The 26,804-nt window shown below is 40.5% G+C and overlaps 1 protein-coding gene across 5 annotated transcripts in view; it reads right to left on the bottom strand.

The window, feature by feature from the left end:
• DENND1A (DENN domain containing 1A) overlaps positions 1-26,804 on the bottom strand; it is a 493,090-nt gene that overhangs the window by 345,911 nt on the left and 120,375 nt on the right. For 4 of the 5 annotated variants that reach the window (XM_046022048.1, XM_046022043.1, XM_046022046.1 and 1 more), the window contains one exon: positions 7,859-7,908. The exons of the other annotated variant lie outside the window; for it this stretch is intronic. In XM_046022048.1, the coding sequence (XP_045878004.1) occupies positions 7,859-7,908 (50 nt within the window). The remainder of the gene's footprint in view (positions 1-7,858; positions 7,909-26,804) is intronic. 5 annotated transcript variants of the gene reach the window in all.

Here is a 26,804-nt window from a genome sequence, read left to right as displayed (position 1 = left end):
GTCATTCCCTCTCTGTTTGCTGCAGCACTCTGGGACAGTGTTCAAACTTTCTCCATAAAAAACGACTTTGGGGAAAGGGTCTGCTTCGTTAAACGCTACAGGCTTCATGGTTACCTCCAGTATTAGAATCCGTAACTTTTTAACAGGAATCAGAGATTTCACGATGATTAAAACTGCGAGGAACTGCAAAAAGCATCTCGCTTTAAGATGGGAAAATGGAGACACAGGGCTGTTTTTGGTTTTGTTTGCTGTTTTCAAAGTATCAGGACTAACACAGAATTCCAAGCCCAATTCAGGTTCAAAGCCCTCTCCATTCTGCCAGGCTACACTAAACACAAGGAAACCCCTCCCTCACCTGCAGCTTGCAACCCTGTTAAAGGAACGCAAGTAAGTGGGAATCCAGGTAATTGTCTTATCAAACACACCACTTCCCACTAAGCAGGAGAAACCAAATTTGAGTATTTCCAGATATATGCCCAGGAGACCAGGGCCGAGACCACCCTTAGCTGTGCTTCCCAGGACTAGAGGAATATGGAAAACCAGGGCAAAAAGGAACAAATACTCAAAATAGACTTTAACATTCATGCTGACTTTTAAAGGACCGTGAGCCATTCAAGGCTCCTCCAGCAGCATTCTGCTTAATCTCCAAGTTATTTACACACTGAGTGTATACACGGCATGAAGCATGTCAACAGGCAGTGTGATTCCAATCTTCCAGGGAGAGATGGGATTCTCCATAGTATCAGCTTTTGGGTTTAGTTGTCCCCTTTGTAAACTGAGCAACGACTACACTGGGCACCAGGACAAGGACTGGCCACCTATCCTGCTATGGAGATTTCCCACTAGCTAGAAAGGAATAACAAACAAGTGTACCACACAGCACACAGCTGTATGCGCCAGTGTTTCAAGAAACCAAAGCCGGAACAAAGATAGGAGCAAACGGAGAAGGCAAGGCCGTACTCAGATAACAAGGTTAGAGACAGCTTTTCAAAGGTGACAATGACCCTGACCCTGAAGGATGAGCCAGAGCAACCCCTTCAGAAAGGGGCCTGAGCATTTCAGGCAGAAGAAGGAGCTAGGCAGAGGGTCTGAGGCTGGAAAAAACAAGGCATGTTCAAGGAACTCAACGGACACCAGGACACCAAGGCAGCTAACATCGGGAGCTAAAGGGAAAGAGGCATGGTGTGAAGGGGCTAGACTAAGCGACAGCTAGATTATACACAAAGCCTCACAGGTCATGGCAAAGATTTAGGATTTTTTTTGTAAAGGTGAGGGAAAGCCACTGAATGGTTTTCATTAAGAGAAAAACAGTCTAGTGTACAATGGTAAATGTTATGTGGAGAACTGTTTGGAAGAAGCAGAAGCAAAGAAAGCAATGAGGAAGCTAGTGCAAGAATGCAGGTGAGACTGGACGGAGGCCTAACTTCACGGAGGGAGAGTGAAAACCGAGCTGAGCGGGCAGCTCCCAGTTACAGCTAGACGGTGTAAATGACAGGCCTGCAGATGTACTGAGAGTAAAAAGACAGCAAATTACCATTTCATGACAGAAAAGACAAGTTTGAGGGGAGATCTAAGAGTTCCATTCGGGATATGTTAAGTCTGAGAAACCTTAAAATAGAAATGTCAAGTACATGGCTGAACATACTACTTAGGAAAACAGAGAAAAAGTTTGGGCTGGAGCTATAAATTGAAGTCATCTACACGCAGACATATTTAACACCATGGTAAAGAACAAGATCACTCAGGGAGAGCGTTCAGAGAAACAAAAGAGGATCCAGGACGAGGTTACAGAAGCACCAAATTAGAGAGCACAGGGAGAAAAGACCATCAAAGGAAAAACGGAGAACAAGCAGGAGGGACCGGTCAACTGTACCCACGAATCACACGATGAGAAAGGAAAAATGGGTAGTGAACTGAGCAGTATCGAGGTTGCAGAGGACGTTGATAAGAAAAGCTCTAACTGAATGACAGAAGCAGAAGACAGACTGGAGAGGGCTGAGGGACAGCCCGTGTGCAGCTAACTCTGGCTGATAAGCAGGGGTTGAGTGGGAATGACAGGGAGAGAGAGTTTGCTGCTGGCTGCTGGAGAAGACTCAGCAGGGGCAGAGTCATGACGCGGGAGGGAGAAGAAGCAGTTAGGTGTTTAGATTCCAAGCCCAGAGATGCTACACGTTGGCTCTGTGAGCACAGGCAAGTTATCGTGCCTCTCTGAGCCTCACCTACAAAATGAAAATAAAACTTCGCAGAGCGGTTTTGAGAATTATAAATAAGGTATACAAAGGAGCATATCATGGATACAAGGTGAAAATTACTGTCCTGAAACTACAAAATTTGAGAGCTGGAACTCAAACGTTCTGTGATCCTCCATTTAGTACAGCTTACTGATAATGACCTGTTGGGCCCTACTGCAGGGCACCCTCACAGCTGCTTTTTCTTTCCACCTATGCATGCAGGACATCAGGCAGGAATCACGTTTTATCAAACTCCCACATTTCAACCTTAAGTTACATGAGCCTCCAAGTTTTCTTCCATAAACCTTTCATCTGCCTGAGACTCAAGTTGCTCACATTCCAAGCTCAAAGATGCAAGTGGCAAGAATGACACTGACCCAAGATGTCTGGGGACTAAAAGTAGGTCACATACTGCCAGAGACAGGGCAATGCCTATCTGCTCAAGAAACTTACCAGAGAATACTAGACTCCCTCCTCCACATGAGCCTGACAAAGTACAAATGAATCATAACTAGGAAACCAAAAAGTAGCAAAACCAGAAGGAACAGCAAAGGTCTAATCCAATCCCCTCAGTTTACCCATGAAGAAACTAAGACATCACTTGCCTCACAGCACAGAGTGAGTCAATGGCAGAACAAAAATGAAAACCTGGTCCTCCAGGTTGCTACTCCCAATATTCTGTTCAGTAAGGCCCATGTGCTTCATTGTTATCAAATGTTGTAGAAAACCATCACAGGGCGCAGCTTAACCCGTGGGACCAAACCAAGGGACTAAACCAAGGATGAAACACAGGGGATGAAAGTGGGCCAAAGGAATTCAGTTTTGCAAAGCAGAGCAGGATGAATGTGTGGATGTGGAACAAGTGCAAAGGTCGGGGCAGATACAGACAAGCACACTAACCAGCACATCAGTTTCCGTCTCTGCTAGGTTTCTTCTTCACTTATCAGAATTTGCTACTTTTCCACAATAAACATACATTGCTTTTGAAAGAAATTTTGAGGGGCACCTGGGTGGCTCAGTCGGTTAGGCAGCCTAGGATCGAGCCCCGGGTCCGGCTCCCTGCTCAGTGGGGAGCCTGCTTCTCCCTCGCTTCTCCTCCCCCCTACTCGTGTGCTCTCAAGCTCTCAAATAAATAAATAAAATCTTTTTTAAAAAGAGAACATTTGAAAGTTCTTTTGGTTACTTTAGTTATGGTCTGATGGATCTAGTGCAGGTGGTATGATAAGGTAGAAAAAGGAAGGTGGAATTGGAAGTCAGATAAATGCGGGTTCCAAAAGCAGCTCTACCGCTTACTGGGAGTGGGGCCTTGGACAAGTCACTGAACCTCTCTGAGTCCTTCTCCCCATACATGGCATTACGGTAATAGTAAGTTGCAAATGTGTACGTCTGCAGAGCAGGAGAACACAGCACACGCCTGGCACATAGCAGACTTAATGAAACAGCAAATAGCATGTGAATCACATTTGCATCTGTGGTTACCTCCTAAATCACAAAATTATGCCTTCCTTTGACCCTTAAAAGATTATGTCATTTCATTTTATGCTTGTGTCATCTGTGCATGGTGGGTTACAGGAGGAGGTACAGAGCACCTGAATGACAACCGACTCACTGGGTTCCAAAAGAGGATAAGCACAAACCTGGGAAGGAAGAGCTTTTCCATCCTCCAGCGAGGGCTGCGTGCTCTGACTGAAGCAGGTTGCCAGCTACCAAGTAGCACCGCAGTACAAAATGGTACACAAATCTCTCTTTTCCTTCCTTTAAGAAACAGCTTTCACCAATAAGGGTATGTTTTTGAGAGTGATAACATTTCTCACTGCTGTCATTTCAAGACTCCTCTCCACCAAGAGCCTCAGGGACAGCATAAGGTAGAAATAACTCTGCACTAGGGACACCTGGGTGGCTCCGTCAGTTAAGCATCTGCCTTCAGCTCCAGTCATGATCCCAGGATCAAGCCCAACATCAGGCTCCTTGTTCCGCAGGGAGCCGGCTTGTTCCTCAGGGAGCCGGCTTCTCCCTCGGCCTGCCGCTCCCCCTGCTTGTGTGTGTGTGTGCGCGTGCTCGCTCTCTCTCTCTCTCTAGCAAATAAATTGAAAGGAAGGAAAGGAGGAGAGAAGGAGAGAGAGAGAGAGAGAGAGAGAGAGAGAAAGGCAGGAAGGGAGGGAAGGAACAAACTCTGGACTGGGAATAAGAGTATGGCTTTCTCTCCCAGCTCTGTTATTACGTAGTTGTGACCATAAGCCAAGCATTTCACCTCTACAGATCCTGGTTTCCGTTCTGTAAAATGGGATGTTTGAACGAGACGAATTTCATCTTATTCTCACACATTTGCAAGGCCTCCTGTAGCCAGAGCCCAAGCTCTCACGGTACACGTCACCCTCTCCCCAGCAGGCTCCATCTGCTCAGGCTGAACAATCTCTAGGCTCACTCATGGTTTCTCCTCTGCTTTGCTCCTCAGGCATATGGGGTGTTAGGCTCTCCCTTCCACTTACCCGCTTCTTACGGTCCTTGCAGACTCAACACAAGTCTCTCCCACTGTGAGAAGTTTTCTCTGACCATCTCAGTCTTCCCTAACCTCACTATCCTTTGGAGAGAGACTGTTTGATGTGTATTTATAATACTTCCTGAAGTAGACTGAGAAACACATGGAGGGCAGAACTCCAAGTCTAATACCATTTCCATATCACCCAACATAACGCTACACATTTGGAACCTTCCTTTGCTCTTTTGTAAGAGAGCTACCACCAACATCTATCTTTTAGAGTTGCAGGGGAAAAGAAATGAAGCACTAATGTGAAAATGGCCAGCACTCTGACTAGCATCAATTAGGAGCTCAAATGTAAATTTCCATCCTCTCTGCACTATTTGGTGACTGACCTTGCCACAACATGTTCTACAGAAAAATGTATTCATTAATTTGGGAGATGGACATCTATGTTATGTTAGCAGCCTATTAAGAACCTAGGGTAAATTCTAATTTCTCCGCAGCTTGGACTTTTTTCAAATTAAGATTAACAACACCTGTTCTCATCTCTTAGGATAGGAGGATAAAGTCAGGTGATACATGAGAAAGCACTTTCTTTTGAAGAGATACTGGCATTATTATTTTTCATAAGTCCTAGTTCCAGAAAGAAAAATCTTAAAACAACACAAGAGACAGTAAGTTGTCAGTGTTAACGGGTGATCTGATGATGACTGTGAAAATCCCACTCTTGACATAGACTAGAAATGTCAGAAAGTTGTATTACTGTTCCTTGGGGTAGAAAAGCACAGATACAGAAAAGATTAGGAGGCTTTCTTTTTTGAACGTAATCACCTAGGGCATTACTCATCTCCCGTGCTGACATTTTTTTTTTTTTTTTAAAGGCAAACAGTATCAAGAATACATCTGGGGAGGCTCTGTAGGCCCCAGAATCTGGGCATAGCCATTCAACAGTGCGAATGCAAAGTAATGAAAAAAATGGTAACATTAAAACCTCTGTGTTTACTGTAAGTAAACTTCATTATTATCTCTTCTACATTAAAGTCTGCAAAGGTTAAAAGTGGGGAAAGAAAAGAGAAAAGATATAATCCTCAAATAAAGTGGAGTTTTTTGTTATCAATAAAAGTTATCGACACCTATAGGGTGTGGAATATAAGGAAATATAAGAAAGAACCACTGTACAAAGCAAGGATTAAAGCAGATGCATAAAGAGACATTTCTGTCCCAAATCATTTCATGAAAAAGTAGGAGAAACATGATTAGGGGAGGGTGATCTAGACAGAAATGTTTTTAGAAGAAAAATATTCTTCTAACAACAAAAAGGCACCAGGACATTGGTGACAAAAAAAGATTTTAGAACTATTTAAGGACTCTGCTTTTTTTCTCCATTTAAGAATGTAATCACCCAGACAGGTAGGTAAGTAGAGCAGAGTGGTTGGTGAGAGAGGAAGAGAGAGGTTTGTGTGTTGGGGGTGGATTTAATCTCATTGTGCATTTCTTTCAATATTAGTTTACAAAGTTAATTAAAGAATACCTATCCAAAACAGATCACCACTCTTACAAGAAGTCATGTAAAAAATATTCTCTTATTTTTCTTTGTTAGATACCTAACCACATTTTAAAAACATTTCAGCTTTATTAATTTATATAAATATGCACTTGCCATAATTTGTAAGACATTTTATAAGTGACTGGAGGAAATTTCATGCATCGCTAATTCATACATATAAATGTGAAGTTTGCATTAAACGTCTCTAAACAAAACCCTACTTCCTTGCTATTTTTAGAAGGAATAGGGTAAAGAAGAGACAAGAGGACTCTCATTACAAAGACTGACCCTCTTAAAATTAAAGCTATTCTGTTTTGAGCATCAACCCACTAACTACTAAAACAACCCTGATCCCAGGGTTTAAAAAGGCCCAAGTCTGGGAATACTACAATGGCTGATTGGCTTAAAAATAACATGTTAGAACCAGGGAAAACAGTGATTATAAGTGGTTGGCAACATTCCAGTGCTGCTTTTTAGTACTCTTTTAAACTCCTTTGGCTACCAATTCTCATCTCACACCATTTTTAGGTTTGTGCCAAACAAAGCAGGACACCACTCCTACAAAGTGTAGAAAAGACCAAGCAGCACCCTACCCACGTGCGCTCGAAACCACTAAAATCCTTCAGGCCCGCCGGGTTTGGGTACTCTGAAATCCAAGACAGACTCTTCCTGAAGATGGGCCATTTTCTAGCTTTCTCAGAACATTATGATGGCAGTTATTACTTAGGATATTTTCTAAAACCTCTGTCACTAGAAGTGGACTTTTTAAGACATACTGTAGGCACAGGTCATAGTTCAATTCTCTAAGAGAAAATTTAAAAGAGTAAATAGTGGGCAAATGGCCGCACAAATAATGTGCTTAAAATGTAATGAAACACATAGGAGACATTTCTTGAAAAGAGGATTAAGAGGACCCCTTTGACATTTTATTAATATTGTTAGTGAGTTATAGTTTTATATAGTTTAAAAAAAAAAAAAGAAGCTCTTCCAAAATTGTTACCATTAACCAGTGGCTTTTTTTTTTTAAATCCACCAGACTATTTTAACTATCTTAGAGTTCTTATACAGACAGCTTTCCAAGAGTTTGCCATACTGCAAAATCTTAAGAAAATGTTCAGATGATATGATATTTTTCTATGCCTTTTAAATAGCTGAACACCTTTAAACAAGATAGGCCCGTGGCAATCTAAATTTTACGTTGAATCAAAGAAAAACAAAGCCCATATAATACTCATAAGGCCATGGAATAATGCCACATTACGTAAGTTAAATATGTTCATACTTAAATAAGAATGAAATAGCACTGGAATAAATACCAACCATTCTTAATCATGGTTCAAATCTGATAACCAAAATCAAAAATTGAATGTCATGAGAAATCCACCTCAGGGACCAACCAATGCAAAGCTCCAAGCTTTAAACTTTTTGATAGTGTCCATAAAATCCCCAGGAAAGGAGAACACTGCAACTCCCCTTCAAACATAGACGTTTTAAATCTTGGTTAAACAGACGGAATATTAAGAATGGTATGGTTTTTATTTTCCATAGCAGGTTTATTGACACTTTTTTTTCTAGTAAAGTTTGAAAATCTGACACTACCTGTCCACATAGAAGGGGAAACAAAACTTGGTCAAAGTCTGTAGAACTTCCTGTGGAGAGAAAGAGAGATAATTTATACATCTAATGGGACCAATAAATCTAGCATTAACCACGGCACACAATCTAGCAACTTTACCCTAAAGAAAGAGGAGACAGATGAAGAAATATGGGCTTTATCAATTACATGGGAGGAGTACAGGCAGTCAATCATGAGAAATAATAAACATGATCAAACTTCATTAAAAATGAAAAATTAATCAAGAATCACACATGGGCAAGCAGCAGGAGCCACGCAGGAAAGCTCTGAAGGGAGGGAGGCGGTTGGGTTGCTGAGTGTTAACACCCCTCCAGGGACCATCTCCAGCCTGACCATATGGATCAGAGTGAATAACACCAAGCCACATGGGTTTGGCCTGGCAGGGCCGCTGTTGCTGGCACCGTTTTTGCCTGTTACCTAGGAACAGAGGGGGCCGGGATTAGACAACGCTTCCCTACATCAATAGGCCAAATCACAAGCAGAATAGAAAGCCAACTTGAAGATAATTGTCCCTGAACGTTGTCAACTACATTTTTTTTAGAGTTTAAAACTTAATTTCCTTACTTTATAAAGAAGTTGCCATCTCTGGCATAAATATTATTTTGTAATCAAACGATAATAATTTTAAGTATGCACTATTTTCAGTGAATGTCATTGTAAGTGGGCACACTTACCTGCTTATAATTTGTGAAAATCCAAAGCAAACTACTAGATTAAATATCTTTCTACAAATATGTAGGTAATAAAACCAAATGCATCATTCAGGGGAAGTGCACAAAAAGGAAGCAAAAAGCAGAGCAACATTTCTTATTCATAAAAGGGAAGCTTCCTGCATTAAGAACAGCACAATAAGAGACACAATACACAGTGTGCATGTGTGTGTGTGTGTGTGCACGCACGCGCGTGCGCGCATGTGTCTTTTCCCAAGAGACACATTTCCACGTATACGGCATATATACACATAACTAAACACATATACAAGTAATTAATTATTACTTCCTTCATAAAATTTTCTCTAGCTTGACTTAATTTAACAACAGACTTGGACAGCCCACAGTTGGTGCTTATCGTAAGTTCACAGACCAATGTTATAAATTTTAAAAAAGTATTCCTTTCATGCATTTGATTTGCTTTTTAACTATTTAAAATCCCAACTTCAAGACAAAATGAAGAACACATTGTTCAGTCATTGAAAAGCTGGTTCAAATTAAAACAAACCTGCCCATTGCAAATCCTAATCCAAGTGATAAATTATAGACCAGTTTACAAATGTAGCACTTTTCTAACCAATAATAATGAATTATCAATGCTAACTGAATTGATGCTTCTCGCTTCATTTATTTTTAAAACCAGTTCTATCATTCAAGAAATAAACCACATCAATCTAATAACCCACTCAATGAAGCAGAAAGCACATTGACTTGCTCTGCCAGAGCATGTTCCGCCTACATAATTCAATTGAGCATATCCTATTTTTTAATATCATCTTGGACTGGTATTATGTATATCACAGCACTGTTAAGGCATGTCATGAAAGAGTAAAGGCAGAGGAAACTAAAAAATGAAAAAGAGCAGATAACAATACTTCAGCACATTCTCTGAGGCATTATTGGTACACCAGTTAATTCCATCATGTGGCATCCAGAAGTCCGTACATGTTGTTTTAAAACTAATTATGTTTTAAGCAAATTGCGAAAGCTCATCAAGAATCGGAAAAATGAGCCATGTCTCAGAGCAATAATGTTAATATCAGGCAAATATTGGGGAAAAGGTCATAGAAATCATTTCAATGTCTGCAGTCTAAAACATACTCTAACCCACATATGCTCAACTCTTATGATTTACATGCACACAAAAAAATTCCTTACAAATTTTCTTTCACATCAGGTTTCAGATGCCACAAAGCATCTCCTGACTTCAGCGTATGTACTGAGCATCCTTTAACACTCAGTACCCAGTGCTCACTCACTGCCAACATCAGCTACAAAGACAGTTATCCTTTACCCTCAGAAGTGACAGGTGCAGAAGTGTTTCTCTACTGTATGCTGGAGTGGAGCTGCCAAAAGGCCTCAAGATTTTTGAAAGAAAGGACCCCCGTGGCTCTGAGGAAGCATTGTGCTCTACAGCAGAGTCAAAGGAATCTAATATGCCCAACTTATTACTCACTACAATATAGAAACTACTTACCACTTTCTAATGTCGAGAGTAATAACCAACCGTGAACTTGTCTGTCAGATAATATTAGAACAAATATCAAAATACCCAGTGTAGGCTGGGTATAGCCCACCTCCCAAGAGCTTTCCTTTTACCCAAGAAAGCAGTGATAAGTCTAATTAAGCAATGGGGCAGGAGGAGGGGAGGAGGGAAGGGAATATAGGCAAATGTAGGCACATGTTTGTGCCTTACAATATGTTTCTTCATGTTTGTGATATTACAAGAGCTTGATATTCCAATTTAAGTCAAACAAGCCAGTGGTGTGCTGTCAGAGAAAACAGAAATGAACATCTACTCTGTGTTAGGCATATTCACACATTATCTCAATCAGAACTGAAAAATCTTCTTAGTTTGATAAGCAGAAGACAGGGAAAAACAAGCAGTGTTTCTTCTAACTAAAAACTGCTAAAACAAACCAATTTTCTTACTACTGATTTTAGCCTACACACACACACACACACACACACACAACTACCTTATCCGCTATTCCAAAGAAAAACAATTACCTGAAGATGAAAAGTACCACTCTCCAAGAGAGGGGACTCCAAAGCCCTGATTTAAATATAATTTGAGCATCATATTATGGAATAGTGTCTTTCAACATTAACTTTACTGGAAAAAGTCACTGAGAAATTAGCAACTCCTTTTTTCCTCTCCAGGATCTGTGTCTTTGGCTAGGGAACTTTCTTTGAAAATGGTAACGTTCCTGTTTTCTCCCCTTTTCCTCTTGCCTGCACAAGCTCTCTCAGACAACCAGCCTCAGTACAACCGCAACTACTTCCACATAAATCAGATCTTCAAGGTGCAGTACGGCTGATGAAATGTAAATGACCTCATTGCTAAGGCAGGGGGTGGGGGAAATCGTGCCAGCTCCCCAGATCAATTCCCAAGTTTATATTTTCACAACTCTTTTTATGTACAGTTTGATTTTTTAACATTTTAATGAGCAAAAAAAGTGAATCTATAGTAGCCGGTCACCACAGTTAAAGTGCAGGGCATGAACCAGATCCCAGGAGGGAACCAGTCCACCATGTCACCACTGGCTTTAGGACATTCGCCACCTGGTTCCATGTCCCCAGGTTCCAACTCTTTTCATAATCAAAACACTGCTGACATTATAAACCCCAGACGGGTTTTCTAAAATCCTTCCCAATCAATATATCCAACACATAACTTATTGGAGACAACACTGAGCTCATTGATTAAGGTGAGTTCAGTAGCAAAGTTTTCAAAATAAATGAGACAGGAATTCAGCATTCAACCCCTAGTGTCACCAGACAATTTATGAAATAGGCAATTTCTAAAAGGGCTTTTCTTCCTAACAAAATCAACGATACTTCATGTGGGAAGAAATAAGAGCAAGACAGGGGGGTGGGGAGCCTCGTGGAGGACAGACAGTTGCACAAACCTTTCAGTCATGCATATATCAAACAGCAGATTGCACAGGATAGTAGAAAAGCAACAACATCTACAAAGCTCAGCCCACAAGGAGACAGACACCAAGCCTCAGAGTTTGAAGCAAACATGAAATCCACACACCTAACACTGGATTCACTTGCAAATGAAACTCAGAAATGAACTCAAGATGCATTTCAGTCTCTTTTGGATTCATTTCATCCAATGTGAATTCTCCTCTGGACGGAAGGCCCATTAAGGGGACTTGCTCCTATCTGGAGAAAGCGGATTTTCTTCTGCTGAAATTGAGGTGTTCTCTTAAAAACCTGGTAAAGTTTTACATTTACAATAGCACCCATCATAGAATCCTATTTGGGAGCAAAACTTGGAAGACTCAATTTGATGCAGTTAACAGATTATTAATAAGCCTACACCAATTTGCTCTAAATTTGGGGTGTGGGTAGGGAGGTGTACAAGATCCTATAACAAGATCAATTTGGAGGTCCATACTTTGTTTCCACTGCTTCACTGAGACCCATAAACAAAAATTAGTTGTATTCAGCAGATGAAAACAAATGACAGTCAGACACTGACATATACACCCCACAAATAAATGCCATCTGAAAGACAAAAGCGCAGGCTGATTATAATATCCACTGGGGTTACAGAATGTGGGGAGATGAGACACATTTTCAACAGTTCAAAGGGAAAAAGAAAATGTTTGCAGGAAAACATTTAAATAAAGGAAAGAGATAGCCTGAGTAAATGAATGTATTTTAAAACACACAGAGCTATAATCAGCCACTTTGCAGCTTGCTGAAAGCTAGGACAGCAGTAGATAATTTACCCTTGTCCAAAAAGAGTGAAGGAGGGAGAGACAGGAAAACAGTGGGAGAACATTTCCTGAGTTTTTTTATATCTAATTTATTTGTTCATTTCAAAATGTAAATGTGTGATGAAAAGATCAGGGGAGCACAAATTCCTAAAATATTCTATTTCAATGCTCAAATTTTTTTTAATAGCATGAGGGAAATGCTGACCGTCTAAGTCCTGCCATTGAGATCAGTGCCACCGACTTGAAAGAAAAGCCTTTGATTGATGATCTTAAAACTCAAGCTGAAAGTTAAAAACAGGACACACACACAATCCAAACACACAAAAAGCTAACAAAATTTCTACTCTAAGCCATTTCAACTTAAAACCAGGGACTCCAAGGGAAAGCTACCAGAGGTTTTAATGCTTATGATTAAGAAGGGGAAAACAGAATGGTAAGTTTTTAGAAGCTTAATTAGCACCAAGTTCAAGAAGGTTGATCAGAAATTTCCAAGTATGAAAATGGGAAACACAACCTTTTCTCTATCTCTATAAATGTCAGATTACATCCAAGATCCGTAACAGAGTTACAACCAAAGTTTTTTAAAAAAAAGAAAAATCTTTGAATAAGGGAATTTTACAGAAAGGCCTTTCAACACCTAAACATAAAAGCTGGGTCAAATTTCTAACAATGCTGCTCAAATGCTACAGAATCTGTTTCCTTTCTTTGGTATATTTCAATATTTACTCCCAGTTTACCTTTTTTTCCCCTTACAAATGTTAGTTAATTTTGAGTCATGTATATGTTATCATTATGTTAATTTGTATAATGCCTAATACACACAGTCAATGTAATTCAAAGATAAAATTACAAAAGAGTATAGAAATTCTTCATATTCTTTAACATGTATCATATAAATTTTATATCTAAATTAAGTACGTTGGTGGAATGCTTAATAACAGCTGAAGAACCACCTCTTCAGTAGTTTCACTATTTTTAAGTATAGCTCTTCATGACCTTGGAAGTCTAATGTGAAAATACTGGATCTTACAGAAAAAATGTTAACAAAATCACTTTTTCCCTTTTGTATCTCTCCGTATCTTCCAAAAATTACTTAAAACTAAGTCATTCCCAAATTACAGTATTATCACATCCTCTATTCTGAGATTTCATTTGGTTAACTTGAAAGCTTATAGCAAAGAGGTGAAAATGAGAGAGCTACACTTTCAGTAAACTTCTTGACATTTGTTTCACGTACTTACAAAATGAACAAATGATTTGGTTGGAATCTCTCAGGATTAGCATTTGGTGGCGTCAGTAATGGAATTCCTTGGACTTAATATTATTACTGTAAGATAATTCGCCTTGTTCATTTCCTTAAACATTTTAAGCCCTGTTATCTGAACATCTATATTATCAATATATTTAAAAGGAAGAAAGATTGGGGAAAATGGGGGAGGGGGAAACACAAGTCAGCACATACTGAAGGAACAGGGTCCCAAAAGAAAAAGTGCAAACATGATTTCACTGAAGAAGCAACTTGCCCTCAGGAAGATACTACTTGGGGGGGGGGGAAGAGCACTGATAGAAATCGTATTTTGTAAGCATATTAAAAGCTGTCAGCTTTTAAATATTTTAAATGCACACAAAAATGTGCACAGATGGGCAACTTTTCTGCTCACATTAGTCTAGGAAAAAAAATCTTTCATTATCAAGCTCAAAGTCCTTGAATTTTTTAAACTTAATTGTGCCTCTATTTCTTAGAATTCACACCCAAAGGCCAAAGCTTTCCTGCCACCAGTCCTTCAAATCTGACTTGGACATTACACGGGAGGAGGCTCCAAGCCTCCCTGAGGTCTCACTCCTTTTACAACACACGAAAAAGCAGTCGATAATGGGCCCATGCTGAATTCACTGCTCTCCACGTCTCCTCTTGGGACACAAGCCTAGCAGATGTGATAAAAACTGTGTCAGAGAAGTGGCTCTAGTTTGTGCCTTAATGACAACTTAAGCCTCTAAACCAATACAACCAAAGGACTAACAGAACTGGCTGTTACCTCTCTCTCCTGCCAATCTTTGAATATCTCTGAACTGAATTAGCACCTCTACCCACAGCATCCCCTGCCACCCCACAAAATCCATTCTAATTTTAAAAGACAAATGAATTCAGCAAACACATCGGTGGCACAAGTGTCTGGGCTCTGTGCGTGTGTGTGTGTGTGTGTGTCTGTGTGTGTGTCCTACAATTAAGCCCTAACACCTATTTCATGTAGTTTAGATTTTCTCAAGGTATGATTGTGCATTCAGAAGTCTTGAACGAGTGGCTGGTTTATTTCCTCTGATCACCACTCCAGTAACCATATTAACATGTATGACTGGTAGACTTCCAGGTTCCAAAGAGTGCCTACAAGTCGAAAAATTATTTTTAAATATGTTCAACCACAGGAAAGAAAAGTGATATTCTGAGTTACTGAAACATTCTAATTATTAAAATTTATACCGAAGAATTTTTAAAACCGTGGGTGGTGATACTTTTAACTCGTAAGAACTCTTTGTCTTACCTAATGATATGGTACCAAAAAATAAATTTCAATCTGTACTTCTGATAACATTTTCTAAATTCTATAATTCAGCCTTCAGATGATAGGCCTTTTTACCCAGTATCTTGAAAGCCTATTCAGTCACAACTGCATACCCACTTAATCAGCAATCATTGTTCTGGGATGCAGGACTTTGTTGTCAAGACAAGCACCAAAACCTTAAAAAAATTTTTTTCAGAACTGGCATAAGAAAAAAGTGATCTTTGTCAGACAAGGACAAATTTATGCAAATCTTTTATAAACATTCACAAACATTTATTTAGCTTTTGAAATGTTGGCCTCATTTGAGAGCATGAAAATGAGGGGGAAGTAGGAAAACGCAAAGGACAGCTTAGAAGCTGGCACACTACATAAATATTCAGAAGGAAGATTATAGGATTCATGTTAGGCTGTCTTAGGCTTCTCCAAAGTCCACACAGAATAGCAAAGAACAAAACTAACGAGAAGTACAGCAGATGTTAGACAATGCATCAGCCTCTTTCCCTCTCTCACTTGGCTATACTTGGACGCTTTTATATTTTCTTTCAATATGGTTAGGTCATTCAAGGATTCTCCTATAGACTCTGTATTGTGGCTACAGATCTATAAGCTGGAGGTCTGTCAGCTTTCCAAAAGTTTCCAATGAAAAGGCATTATGCAAATTCTACCTCTCTTACCCTCTTTCAGGGGGGAAAAAAAGCCTCCAGTATGCAGTCATCGGAGTATTGGAAGCCCCAGCCTTCATTTCTGTATAGCTGTGTTTGCCTCAGGGCCACGCTGCTTGTTTTGACAGTGGATCCCCCTAGATAGTTGGGATTAGTCGAGCTTGTTTAGATAAACTTGAAATCAAGGCCTTCTCTAGGTAGACAGCTAGATGTAGCTACCGAGTTTCCAGCTGCCTCCTCCTTTCATCCCCAAACAACTGGAGATTCACAGTAGCTATCGCGGCCACAGGCTATGTCACATACATAAGTACAAAATTAAAGGCTGCTAAAAGAAGCCTTTGTAAGTCTTAGTGCTAAAATAAGGAATCTGTACTGCTTGGTTTATACAAATTATTCTAGCACTACCAGGATGGAACTGAAATCATCAGTTAACAAGGCATATTAATCAAGGTTCCCAGCTTCTTCGGAGAGACAGGATCATAGTTTGATAATATAGCTAGCCTTCTGCTTCTCAGCTCTTGTAGGAGAGTAATCGCTTAAAATGTTGAAAAAGAAATAATAGGCTTTATTTATCCAGTGGCAGGAGATGTCAGACACCATCAACAAACACTGGGAACACACTATGAAGATCAAACTGTAAAAATCAAATCCGCTTTTGACAGAGAATTATTCAGCAATTGATTAGACAGGGCCCCACTGAACAGTCACCTCCAATTACAGAACTGCTTCAAACCAACTTTTATTTCCCCACAAGTTGCAGATTCTAATAAAACACTATCGGGAGGACTCAAGCACTGAGGAAATTTATACTCAGAACAGATCAATGACATCTCATTAGAAAGACAAAAGGCAGATGCTACGAAACAGCAGTGAAATTTTTAAAATTATACAATTTAAATAGTTTTCCGAAATCTGATACTCAAGGATTTCACTCTTTTGCAACTAGAAAGTGTCTCTTCAGAGGGCCGGCAAAGTGTAAACAAAGAAAACAATTCAATTCCACATGTATGTTTTATTTTACTTTACACACCGTGCTCTTAACATGTGCGTCCCAATGTTTACCCGAGGCTGGGATAAACTATACACACAATAGTATCAGAATAGATGTCAACACTTTCCAGAACTATTCTATGAGACACCATACGGCCCTGAGAGCCCTCTACCCTCTGACCACACCATCAAGTCGCACAAGGCAGACATCAATTCGTCAAGAGTTGACTGATTCACCAACAAAAAAATGTTCTCATAATTGAACAGCTAAGTCACTATTTAAAAGAAAAATTTAATGACGTGCAAGACATTCTGGAACGGCAGTCATCAATTTGAGGTTTTCCTATGGAATTTATGGTTCATTTCAGTTACAACTCACAAACTAAAGAAGGAGTCAGCAAACTTTTTCTCTAAAGGGCCAGACAGTAAATATTTGAGGCTTTGCAGGGCACTGATGGACTCAGTCACAGAGTCTTCTGTTTTGTTTGTTTGTTTTTAAATAACTCTTCATAAAGGTAAAACCACCTTCGCTCAAAGGCCACACATCAACCTCCACTAGGCAGTACTTGGCCAGCTGACTCTAGTTTGCCAGCCCCTGATCTAGACTGTCAAGGAGCCTCATCATACAACAGAACCCAAACTCGTCAACACTCAAATTCTGAAATTTCTGAAAGGTGAAATGACCAGGCCGATCATATTGGCTCTAGGGTGATTCAATAGTTCACACCTGGTTATCGCTAAATGGCTAATTGTCTACGGCATACAAACATGTTCTCTTTTTGGAAAATTTTTAAAATACAACAACAACAAACAGAAACAAAGGATTACAAATCAAACCTATTTCCACCACTCAAAATTCACAACGGTTTTGTGGCATAAACTCTTCAGGAAAACAATTCTTTCTTTACAGCTCACTGTTACCACAGGTGAGGTTCAGGGGTTTTCTTAACAGATAAATGGACTGATGCTCTTTGGAACACGGACAGCTCTTCAATAGGTATTTTATCCATAATGTCATAAAAAGTCTTAAAAGAGAAGAAAGCTTTCCTCGCCATTCCCACAAACAACACATGCTACATACCCAATGCTCTGTTCGACACAGAACATGAAAGAGCCTTCTCACTACTGAATTTCTGGCCCTTCTTTTTTTTTTTTAAATTTATTTTATTTTATTTTATTTATTTGTCAGAGAGAAGGAGAGAGAGAGAGAGCACACAGGCAGGCAGAGGTGGAGAGAGAAGCAGGCTCCCTGCCGAGCAAGGAGACCATGCGGGACTCGATCCTAGGACCTTGGGATCATGACCCGAGCCGAAGGCAGTGGCTTAACCCACTGAGCCACCCAGGTGTCCCATTTCTGGCCCTTCTTTCAACCTCTTCCCCTGAAGTGTATTTCCCAGGATTTTCTCTTCCCTCTTCTCACTCAGCATTCTCCTCTGTTAATAGTCTATTTACACGGGGCGCCTGGGTGGCTCAGTGGGTTAAGCCGCTGCCTTCAGCTCAGGTCATGATCTCGGGGTCCTGGGATGGAGTCCCGCATCGGGCTCTTTGCTCAGTAGGGAGCCTGCTTCCCTCTCTCTCTGCCTGCCTCTCTGTCTACTTGTGATCTCTCTCTGTCAAATAAATAAATAAAATATTTAAAAAAAATAGTCTATTTACACTTTAATTATCATTATGTAAAGGTCTTAAATTCAGATCTTCACCTTAGATTATGTCTAACACCAGGCTCTCTTCTTTTTTCTTGTGTCCTGTAAGTACTTTAAGCTTAGCATGTTGAAAATCCAGATGCATCATCTAAGTTCCTAGAACACTGGGGCTCACTAAGCTCTTTCACCCCATCGAAACAAGAAAGGAGCTCAAACAACCACTATTACTTGTTTGGGGGTGGGGGTGGTGGGAGAGACGATTCATTTGAGCAACTTAGATTCAAGTACTGGCCACTTGGTTGTTGAATTTTTTTTTTAAGATTTTATTTATTTATTTGACAGACAGAGATCACAAGTAGGCAGAGAGAGGAGGAAGCAGGCTACCCGCCAAGCAGAGAGACCGATGCGGAGCTCGATCCCAGGACCCTGAGATCATGACCCGAGCTGAAGGCAGAGGCTTAACCCACTGAGCCACCCAGGCACCCCTGGTTGTTGAATTTTAAAATAATTCTGTGAAGAGAAGCTTCTGATTCCTTAAAAGCTTCCCAAAAGTTAATAAACAAGAAGGTAGACAGAAAGGAGACCCTGGAATGAAGCGTATTTCAGTCATCTTAGAAAAGGAAATGTGGGGGCGCCTGGGTGGCTCAGTGGGTTAAAGCCTCTGCCTTCAGCTCAGGTCATGGTCCCAGGGTCCTGGGATCGAGCCCCGCATCGGGCTCTCTGCTTGGCAGGGAGCCTGCTTCCTCCTCTCTCTCTGCCTGCCTCTCTGCCTAGTTGTGATTTCTCTGTCAAAGAAATAAAAATTAAAAAAAAAAAAAAAGAAAAGGAAATGTGCATATTTCCCTAAGCAAGATAATATCTTAGAACCAATGTGCTAAGGGCCCTGTCTGCATGGAGCTTCTGATCTAGTTAGAAAGACGGATGCTTTGCAAAAGAATACATGAATGCAGAATTCGACTGTGACAGGAGCTTTGAAAGAAGACAGTGTTCTGACAGAATGATGGGGGGTGAAATTAGATGGAAGGGTCACGAAAGATCTCAGGAAGTGGCATCTTGAGCTGAGACTTTGGGAATGAGTAAGGGTTCACCAGTCAAAGACTGTTAGAGGAATAGGGAGAGAAAGCCCCCCCCCCCAAAAAAAGAGCATGAGCTAAAGCCACTGAACAAGAACCCTTGACACACTCAAAGAACTGATATCAGCCTGGCATGCTGAACAGATTAGGGCAAGAGGAAGAGATTGGGAGATGCCTGGGTGGCTCGGTTGGTTAAGCATCTGCCTTCGGCTCAGGTCATGATCCCGGGGTCCTAGGATGAGTCTGGCTTCGGGCTCCCTCCTCAGCAGGGAGCCTGCTTCTCCCTCTCCCTCTGCTGCCCACCTCCACTTGGGCTCTCTTGCTCACTCTGTCAAATAATTTTTTTTTTAATCTTAAAAATAAATAAATAAAATCAGGTTGCATAGGGTATCAGGGGCCAAATCATGATGGGCCTTATAGGGCATGTTACAGAGCCTGGACTTGATTCAAGTGCACTGAAGTCATGAGCAGGGTTTGAGTCCTTTACATCACTTTGCACATCACTTTCTGACTTTGCCGTAACCCCCAAGTCTTCCAGATTGCAAGGGGTTCAAAGGCTATTCTCAGCGAGCTCTCCACCTGAGCTCCCATGCCAGTCCTGCAGCCGTCATTCCTAGCATTCAACTGACCGTCATCTCAGGACCCTACATTTCCACAAGAGAGTAAAGACACACACCTGGGTGCTGGTCAGGCCTCCTATTCCTCGGGGAAGGAAGGGGAACCTCACACAGGAGGCTTAATAATAACCCGGCAGCGTGGAAAGGGATTATGGTTGAAGAGAACAACAAAGGAAGTATAACAGATTTGAACAGGATCAGCTTAAATCTCTCTTCAGAACATGCTCCTGATAATCTGGTGTTCCTTCTGAGACCTCAAAGTCCATTTTCCTGTATACGAAGAAAGCAGGACTTTTTACTGCAGTAACGTGTATGTATCATTGCACTTCAGGAGCCAATGGTCATAGGACTATTATTTTTCAGTACTACCGGGGGAGGAAAAAAAGCTATGAATGATATACCATCAACTGGAAGATGCACCCCAATTTCAGAGATGTTAAAAAGTGAAAAGTCGGGGCGCCTGGGTGGCTCAGTGGGTTAAAGCCTCTGCCTTCGGCTCAGGTCATGATCCCAGGGTCCTGGGATCAAGCCCCGCATCGGGCTCTCTGCTCGGCGGGGAGCCTGCTTCCCCCTCTCCTCTCTCTGCCTGCCTCTCTGCCTACTTGTGCTATCTGTCAAATAAATAAATAAAATCTTTAAAAAAAAAAAGTGAAAAGTCAATGGAATATATTTATTTACAGATCTTTCCCACTTGACTGAGTTAAGAATGGTGGGGATTATATCCACTGTCAGTGTCTAGTGGGGACCCAGCACAGGGGAAACACCCAGTGAAAGGTGGTGCTGAAAGATGGCTGGATGACAATCTGGAGATGTAGATGCAAAATTAAGAGCATTAACTGAGCATTTACTATTGCCAAGCACTGTGCTAAGAGTCTATAGGTTGTATTGTAATCTCTGTAAGAAACAGTGAGGCCACATGGGCCAAAGGAGAACTGAATTTATCGGAGAAATGGTATTTATTCTTTTTTTTTTTTTTTTTTTTTTTTAAGTAGGCTCCATTTGCTGTGTGGTGCTTGAACTCACAACCAAGAGTCACATGGTCTGCTGACTGAGCCAGCCAGGTGCCCCAGTATTTATTCCTGATATAAGAAATAAAAGGAATGGAAGAAACTATTAAAGTTTGTATAAATGTGGTATAAGCCATTTCTGTCAAAAATTTACTATTTATGCTTATAAATATAAGAATTATGTACAAAACTTAAGGTATCTAATTGACCTACGTAACTTGTTCTGATTCAGCCTTCATTATGTCGCTCATATACCAATGGTCATCTGCTCTCTGGAGGGGGTAAAGTGACAAGCAGAAGGAAGCTAATACGGGTCATGCTCTATGCTAGAAGTTTTACATATGCTCAACGATCCTGCTAGTAATCTTATGTATCATAAAGATTATCAACCTTTTGTGCGTGAACTGAACCTTAAAAGTGGAGTAAAATTAATCAAGTAGAACAGTGAAGTAACTTGTGAAACTGGAAGTAGACAGTGAATGGAAAAGCTAACATTCAAATCCAAGTTCATCTATCCCTGGAGCTTAAGTTCTTTCCACAGTCCTCAGCTTGCTGCTTTGTTGACTACAAATCAGAGTCTCATTCTTCGTTCCTGCTGGATTCGGATTCTGTCTCCACAGTTACAAACACTCAGACAGCTCCAACTTTGCGGTAGTAGCCCTCCATGCTGAATGAGGCTAACGCCTCTCTCCCACCCCGCTCTCCAGCTACAGCAGTGGACTGCAAGGCTTGTGTTATCACAGGGTCTTCGGTTAGGGGAGCCTCATGTGCAGGCTTGCCCAGGACATCCTGGTTTGCTCAGTTTGTATACTCATGGTGCCTGTTTCACTCTTCAAAGTGTTCTAGATTGGCTGCTATGGTCCTCAGACTCTTGGAAAACCATGGTGTGTCTGGAAGGTCCTGAAAGAACAAAGAGCCATTCTATCTGCCTTGTGATGGGAAACTGGGGAGTGATGTTAAAAAGGTTTTATCACTTGACCCCAGGCTCTTTATCCACATTAAAGACTTACCTACATTCTAGTACTTAATGCAATACCAGACACATCATGAACTACATGGAGACAGCAAAATCTTCCCTTTGCTTCATTTTCCCCATGCTACATCAGAAAACATTTATCGAACTAGGCTAATCCAGGTATTGTATATATATCACGCCCACATCTTCTGCCAGTTCTACAAAATTAGTATTACTTATTGTTTTACAGATGAAAAAAAAAAAAATGAGGCTGAAAAAGTAAAGCCTTTGCCCAAAGGGCCTTTCCAAAGCCAGATCTCCTACAACGTGGGGATACCTACCTTCTACTATTTTTCTTTAGGCCAAACATACCAAAAAAGAAGAAAAGGAAAAAGAGAAATGAGGAAGAGGAGGAGGAGGAGAAGAAAGAAAAGCACTTAAAATTTGTAGGGGGAGATGATAATTGTTAAGAAATAAGTGAGACATGAATAATGCAAAGATTTTAGCTGCCATTAAATCTGTTTATTATAACAGATATATTTTAGAAATTCAGAAATACTTCTCAATTTACTAGCAGTTTAGATCTCTAGAAATGATAAGTATCTGGAAGGCTGGAAGAGTTCTCTGTTAAAAATAATGTTCTCAACAATTTACAGTTTACACTTCTAAAATCAGATGTTACTGAAGAGGCATCATGTTTGAAATACATTCAAATGTAAGAATCTTAAAAGCCTCTGGTAGGTAAGATAGGATTTAATAAAATGTATGTCTTCGTTTGTCCTACCTCGTTCAAATTCTGAGCTCAGAAATCACAGTGTGAAAGATATTCTAATAATCTTTTATTACTACATATCAAATATTTGGACTACTAATATCCATGCATAGTACCAGGTGCTAGAGATATGGACACGAAGCAAGCAAGAAACCCTGACCTCCTGCTTGCGGGGAGGGAGAGGATACATAAACAACAACATGCGATAAAGTGTTTGCGGTTTTCTGACAGAATGGTCATGGAAAAAGGAAGGTACGGAGAGTTCTACTGGGGGGATGTGAAAGACCCCTCAGAGGTAGTGACATGTGACCTGACTTTTGAGAGATGAGTATTTACTAGACAAACTGCTGGACAAGAATATTCCAAGAATAAAAGCAACATGAAAAAATACTATATCACATATTTCACAAGGCTGGTATATAAGGACATGAGCTTTATTAAGCTCAACGTTCTTTAAAAGATCATCTTAATTCTTTTATAAATACCTTTTCATTTTCTACCCACCAACGCCCACCTGCTATATACCCATGTACACACAGGTCAGACTAGTCCACGGTATGGGTTTCATCCTATTTCACATTTGAAATCTGAAATTGACCAAAGTTACACAGTTTGCAATTACAGTAGCCACAGGACTCTCAACTCTACTGTGTGTATTGAAAAAAACAAAAGCTAACACAATAGTACAAAGCACTATATGTGACCAAAAGGGCTAATTTACAAGGACAGTGGGGGCACATTACTAAATTTCTAAGGTTTTGAACATGCAAAGTCTCAATACGCAGATTTCACAACTGAAATAAATTAAAAATACTTAGCTATTTGAAACTCCTTCATCACCATTTAAAGAGTTTCCATATTTCAGTACATTTTCAAACATACTCAAGAACTATTTCTGATTATATCTCTTCATCTTTACCTGACAAAGTACTCTCTCTTCCTCTTGCAACTTCTCTAAATTTTGCTCTGGAACAGCACAGGCTCAGAAAGGAAAGGTTTTCCAGAATTCTTAGGCTCTGCCAAATTCTGGAGGCAAAGGTTATCACATATAACCCTAATAACCAACAAAACAAAAGCACCCAAACCGGATTACCCTGCCTTAAATCTGTCCCTAGACAGGGGAGCCACTACATAGCTACTGGTTATTAGATGCCATGAATGATTCTGAGCACTCTTACACACTTCACATCACTTAACCCCCCCACAAAGACCCTAGGAGGTCTTTATTATGATTATCTCTAGCTTACAGATGTGGAAATGAAATCCCGAAGAGGTAAGTCCAGTAAATGACAGAGCTGGGATTCAAACCCAAGCAGTCTGGCTCCGAAGTCCATGTTCTTCATCACCACTGTCATTCATGCCTCTGTACTCTGCTTTCTGGAATCTGAACTCCTTAACAATTATGTCTGTGTATGACGTACTTCATAGTCACAATTATTCACTGGCCCGTAATTTACCCTCGCTGCTGAGAAGAGCCTCTAACACAGATTATAGTCATTCCTGTACTTGAAGAGTTCAGACTGATAGACAAATAATACAGTGTAAGGAATCAATGTTCCAAGTGCTCTCCAAGTGCTGAGACAGAGTGACTAACTCCGCCACAGCCAGTTTCACAGGGGAAGTGATATGAGCAGGGCAGTTAATGCTGAACAGAAGTATACCTGGGGAGCAGGAGGGAACTTGAGGAAGGATCTCAACCATAAAAACAGCTTGGGCAAGAACAAAGGTGGGAGAAAGCAAAGCACGCTGGGAAATGGTGAGGTGTTCTCAGACTGCTTATAGAGTGAGAACGAGTAGGAAACTAGGCTGCAAGTTGAGTCAGGTCAGATTGTGAAGGCCCTGAAATCCAAGTTTTGAGAAATTTGGAGTCAATCTTGAAGGCACCAGGGGACGAGCAAGAGTTCTGACTAAAGAGAAATGGTGGGATTCGAAATACGTTTTAGAAAGTTATCTCTGGCAGTCTTACAGAGGAAAGTGATTAAAAGGTCACTGGGCTGTAGGCCATTAGGAAGAGTCCACAGGAGAGAAACTAAGAGTTGAATGCATAGGGAAATAGACTGGGGAGCAACTTGGGAAGGATAATGAACAAGACTTACCCGATCAACTGACACTGGTTAACATGAGACTAAAGTTAAGGCTCAGACTACAGAGCACAGAAATAGCCCCCGTCCACCTAGTTATAACCACCGAGTAACTCAAAAGAAACAAGACCATCCAATAGTATTCACAGATGTCTGAAATCTAGTGGAGCTTTTTTGGAGCCAGAATAAGACCAGGAGAACACTTCTAATAAGAATGTGTAAGTAAGAATTGCATAATTACCATTTCCTGGCGTTAGATTCAAGTAAGTAGTAGTACAACGTAGCTGCATAGCTTGGCGTGCTTTCAGAAAGAATAGCTCAAAAAGAATTTGTCTTTTTAATGAGTTCCTTCTATATAACTGTAACAGCTGGGGAGTGACCAAATTGGGAAGAAATCTTCAACTCGAAAGAAAAGCCTTAAGTCAGAAAATGTATCAATTTTTCAATTGGGTTTAGTTAAATGTTTAAGGTTTTGAAACAGAGTTTTCATTAAGAAGCCCGTCCAACCCCATCCCATTCTTAAATTCACCCTTTTCTGGAAATGGAAGTTGGGGGGAGCTCATGATATCGATACGGTAGAGTAGCAGCCTTTATCTACAAGGTGGTTTCTCTTCAGCAAACACTTTAAAAAGCATCAACTTTGACCAACTGTCCAAGGTGACAAATCTGACTTGTAACAACACAAGGAAAACTAAGAAGCAACACGTGACAGATTTTTTAGGATTACTGTTTAACCATCCATGAACCTATACTTAAAAAATATATATATATTAAAACCAAGCCAATCATCAAGAACAGGACACTTTTAAACACATACAAGGAAGCAAATGTTTAACCTGGGATGCATTTGTACATCTGCATTCTATCAATGAATGTTTCAAAATTTGTACTGTGGCCCATCAAAATGGCTACATCTCATGGCATTTGTGGGTACTGGTGTACTTCCTGAAGAAAGCTGCTTCTGCAGGGCGCTTTGTTGCTGTTATGTTAAACAATCAGCTCCTAGGGTCTGAAGAGATTGAGAGTTTATATCTGTGGATGAGAAAATTACATTTCTATCTACAATCCCAGACTGCCAAGTTGCTAAGAATTATGGAAACTGACCCTTCTGAGCAAGAGGTGGAAAAATCCAAAAATCAACAGTGACTCTCAGGAAAAGCACATCCAAAACAAACCTAAAAGATGATCTTCTTTAAGGGCGGCTTCAAGACTTTCCCACTTGGGTTTCTCCGTACCACTCTTGTTAACTCTACTATCTTCTATGGCTTCGTAACATAAAGGACAAGAAACTGTAGGAATGTGATTATTGGTGGCATCACCACCGTTAGTTTTTGGAGACACCCCCAATTCTAGTCATGCCACTGTGCTACAAACCGACAAAATGACCTGAACGTGCATTCCCCTTATAGCCTATGAGACAGTAAGGTCCTTCAGGGAAGAGTAGAAGCTACTTCTTCTCTCCTCCTCTTTACCTAGTATGGTGCCTGGCTCACATTCTGCAGACACTACACTCAACAGTCTCTCATTCAATTAATGCATAAAATCAAATCTACTCTCCCAGTTTCTGCCACCAAAAACACACATTAAGGGGAAGAAGAAAAGATCAGAAAATGCAGACACTTATAAGTTAGTCTTTTTAAGGTCAGGTTGTAGAGCCATTTCAAAAGTATGATCCACTTGATGCTTCTATAAGTAAATCCTCTCAATGAGATTTAAATGAATCAATAAATTCTGTTCCATGTATATGGTGTCATAAAAAGTTTCCAGAACCAAACTTGACCTCACCATTTAAAGCGGATCAAATCTGAGCAGTTGTATGAGCAGACTGGAAGTATGACAGCACCCACACTTTGGAGAAGAATGTGGGGAAAAAAAAGAAAGCTCAGAATTTCTAAGGGAAATGGGATACACCCGGGTCTGATTCCATTCTTCGTGAGCTTGGTGAATGCAAGGCCCAAAGGACCACAAACCCAAAGTCTCAGTTCCAACTTGAAGATCCTACAGTTTCAACAAGTCTCTAAAGAAAGACTAGCAGAATCTTTCTGGAATCAATGTCACAGTTTATACAAACCAGGTACACGGCTGCTTATGGTTTTCTGCCTAA

Source organism: Meles meles, chromosome 11 (assembly GCF_922984935.1).
Source record: "Meles meles chromosome 11, mMelMel3.1 paternal haplotype, whole genome shotgun sequence".
NCBI classification, from domain to species: Eukaryota; Metazoa; Chordata; class Mammalia; order Carnivora; family Mustelidae; genus Meles; species Meles meles.
This window is presented reverse-complemented; position numbering and strand designations above follow the sequence as displayed.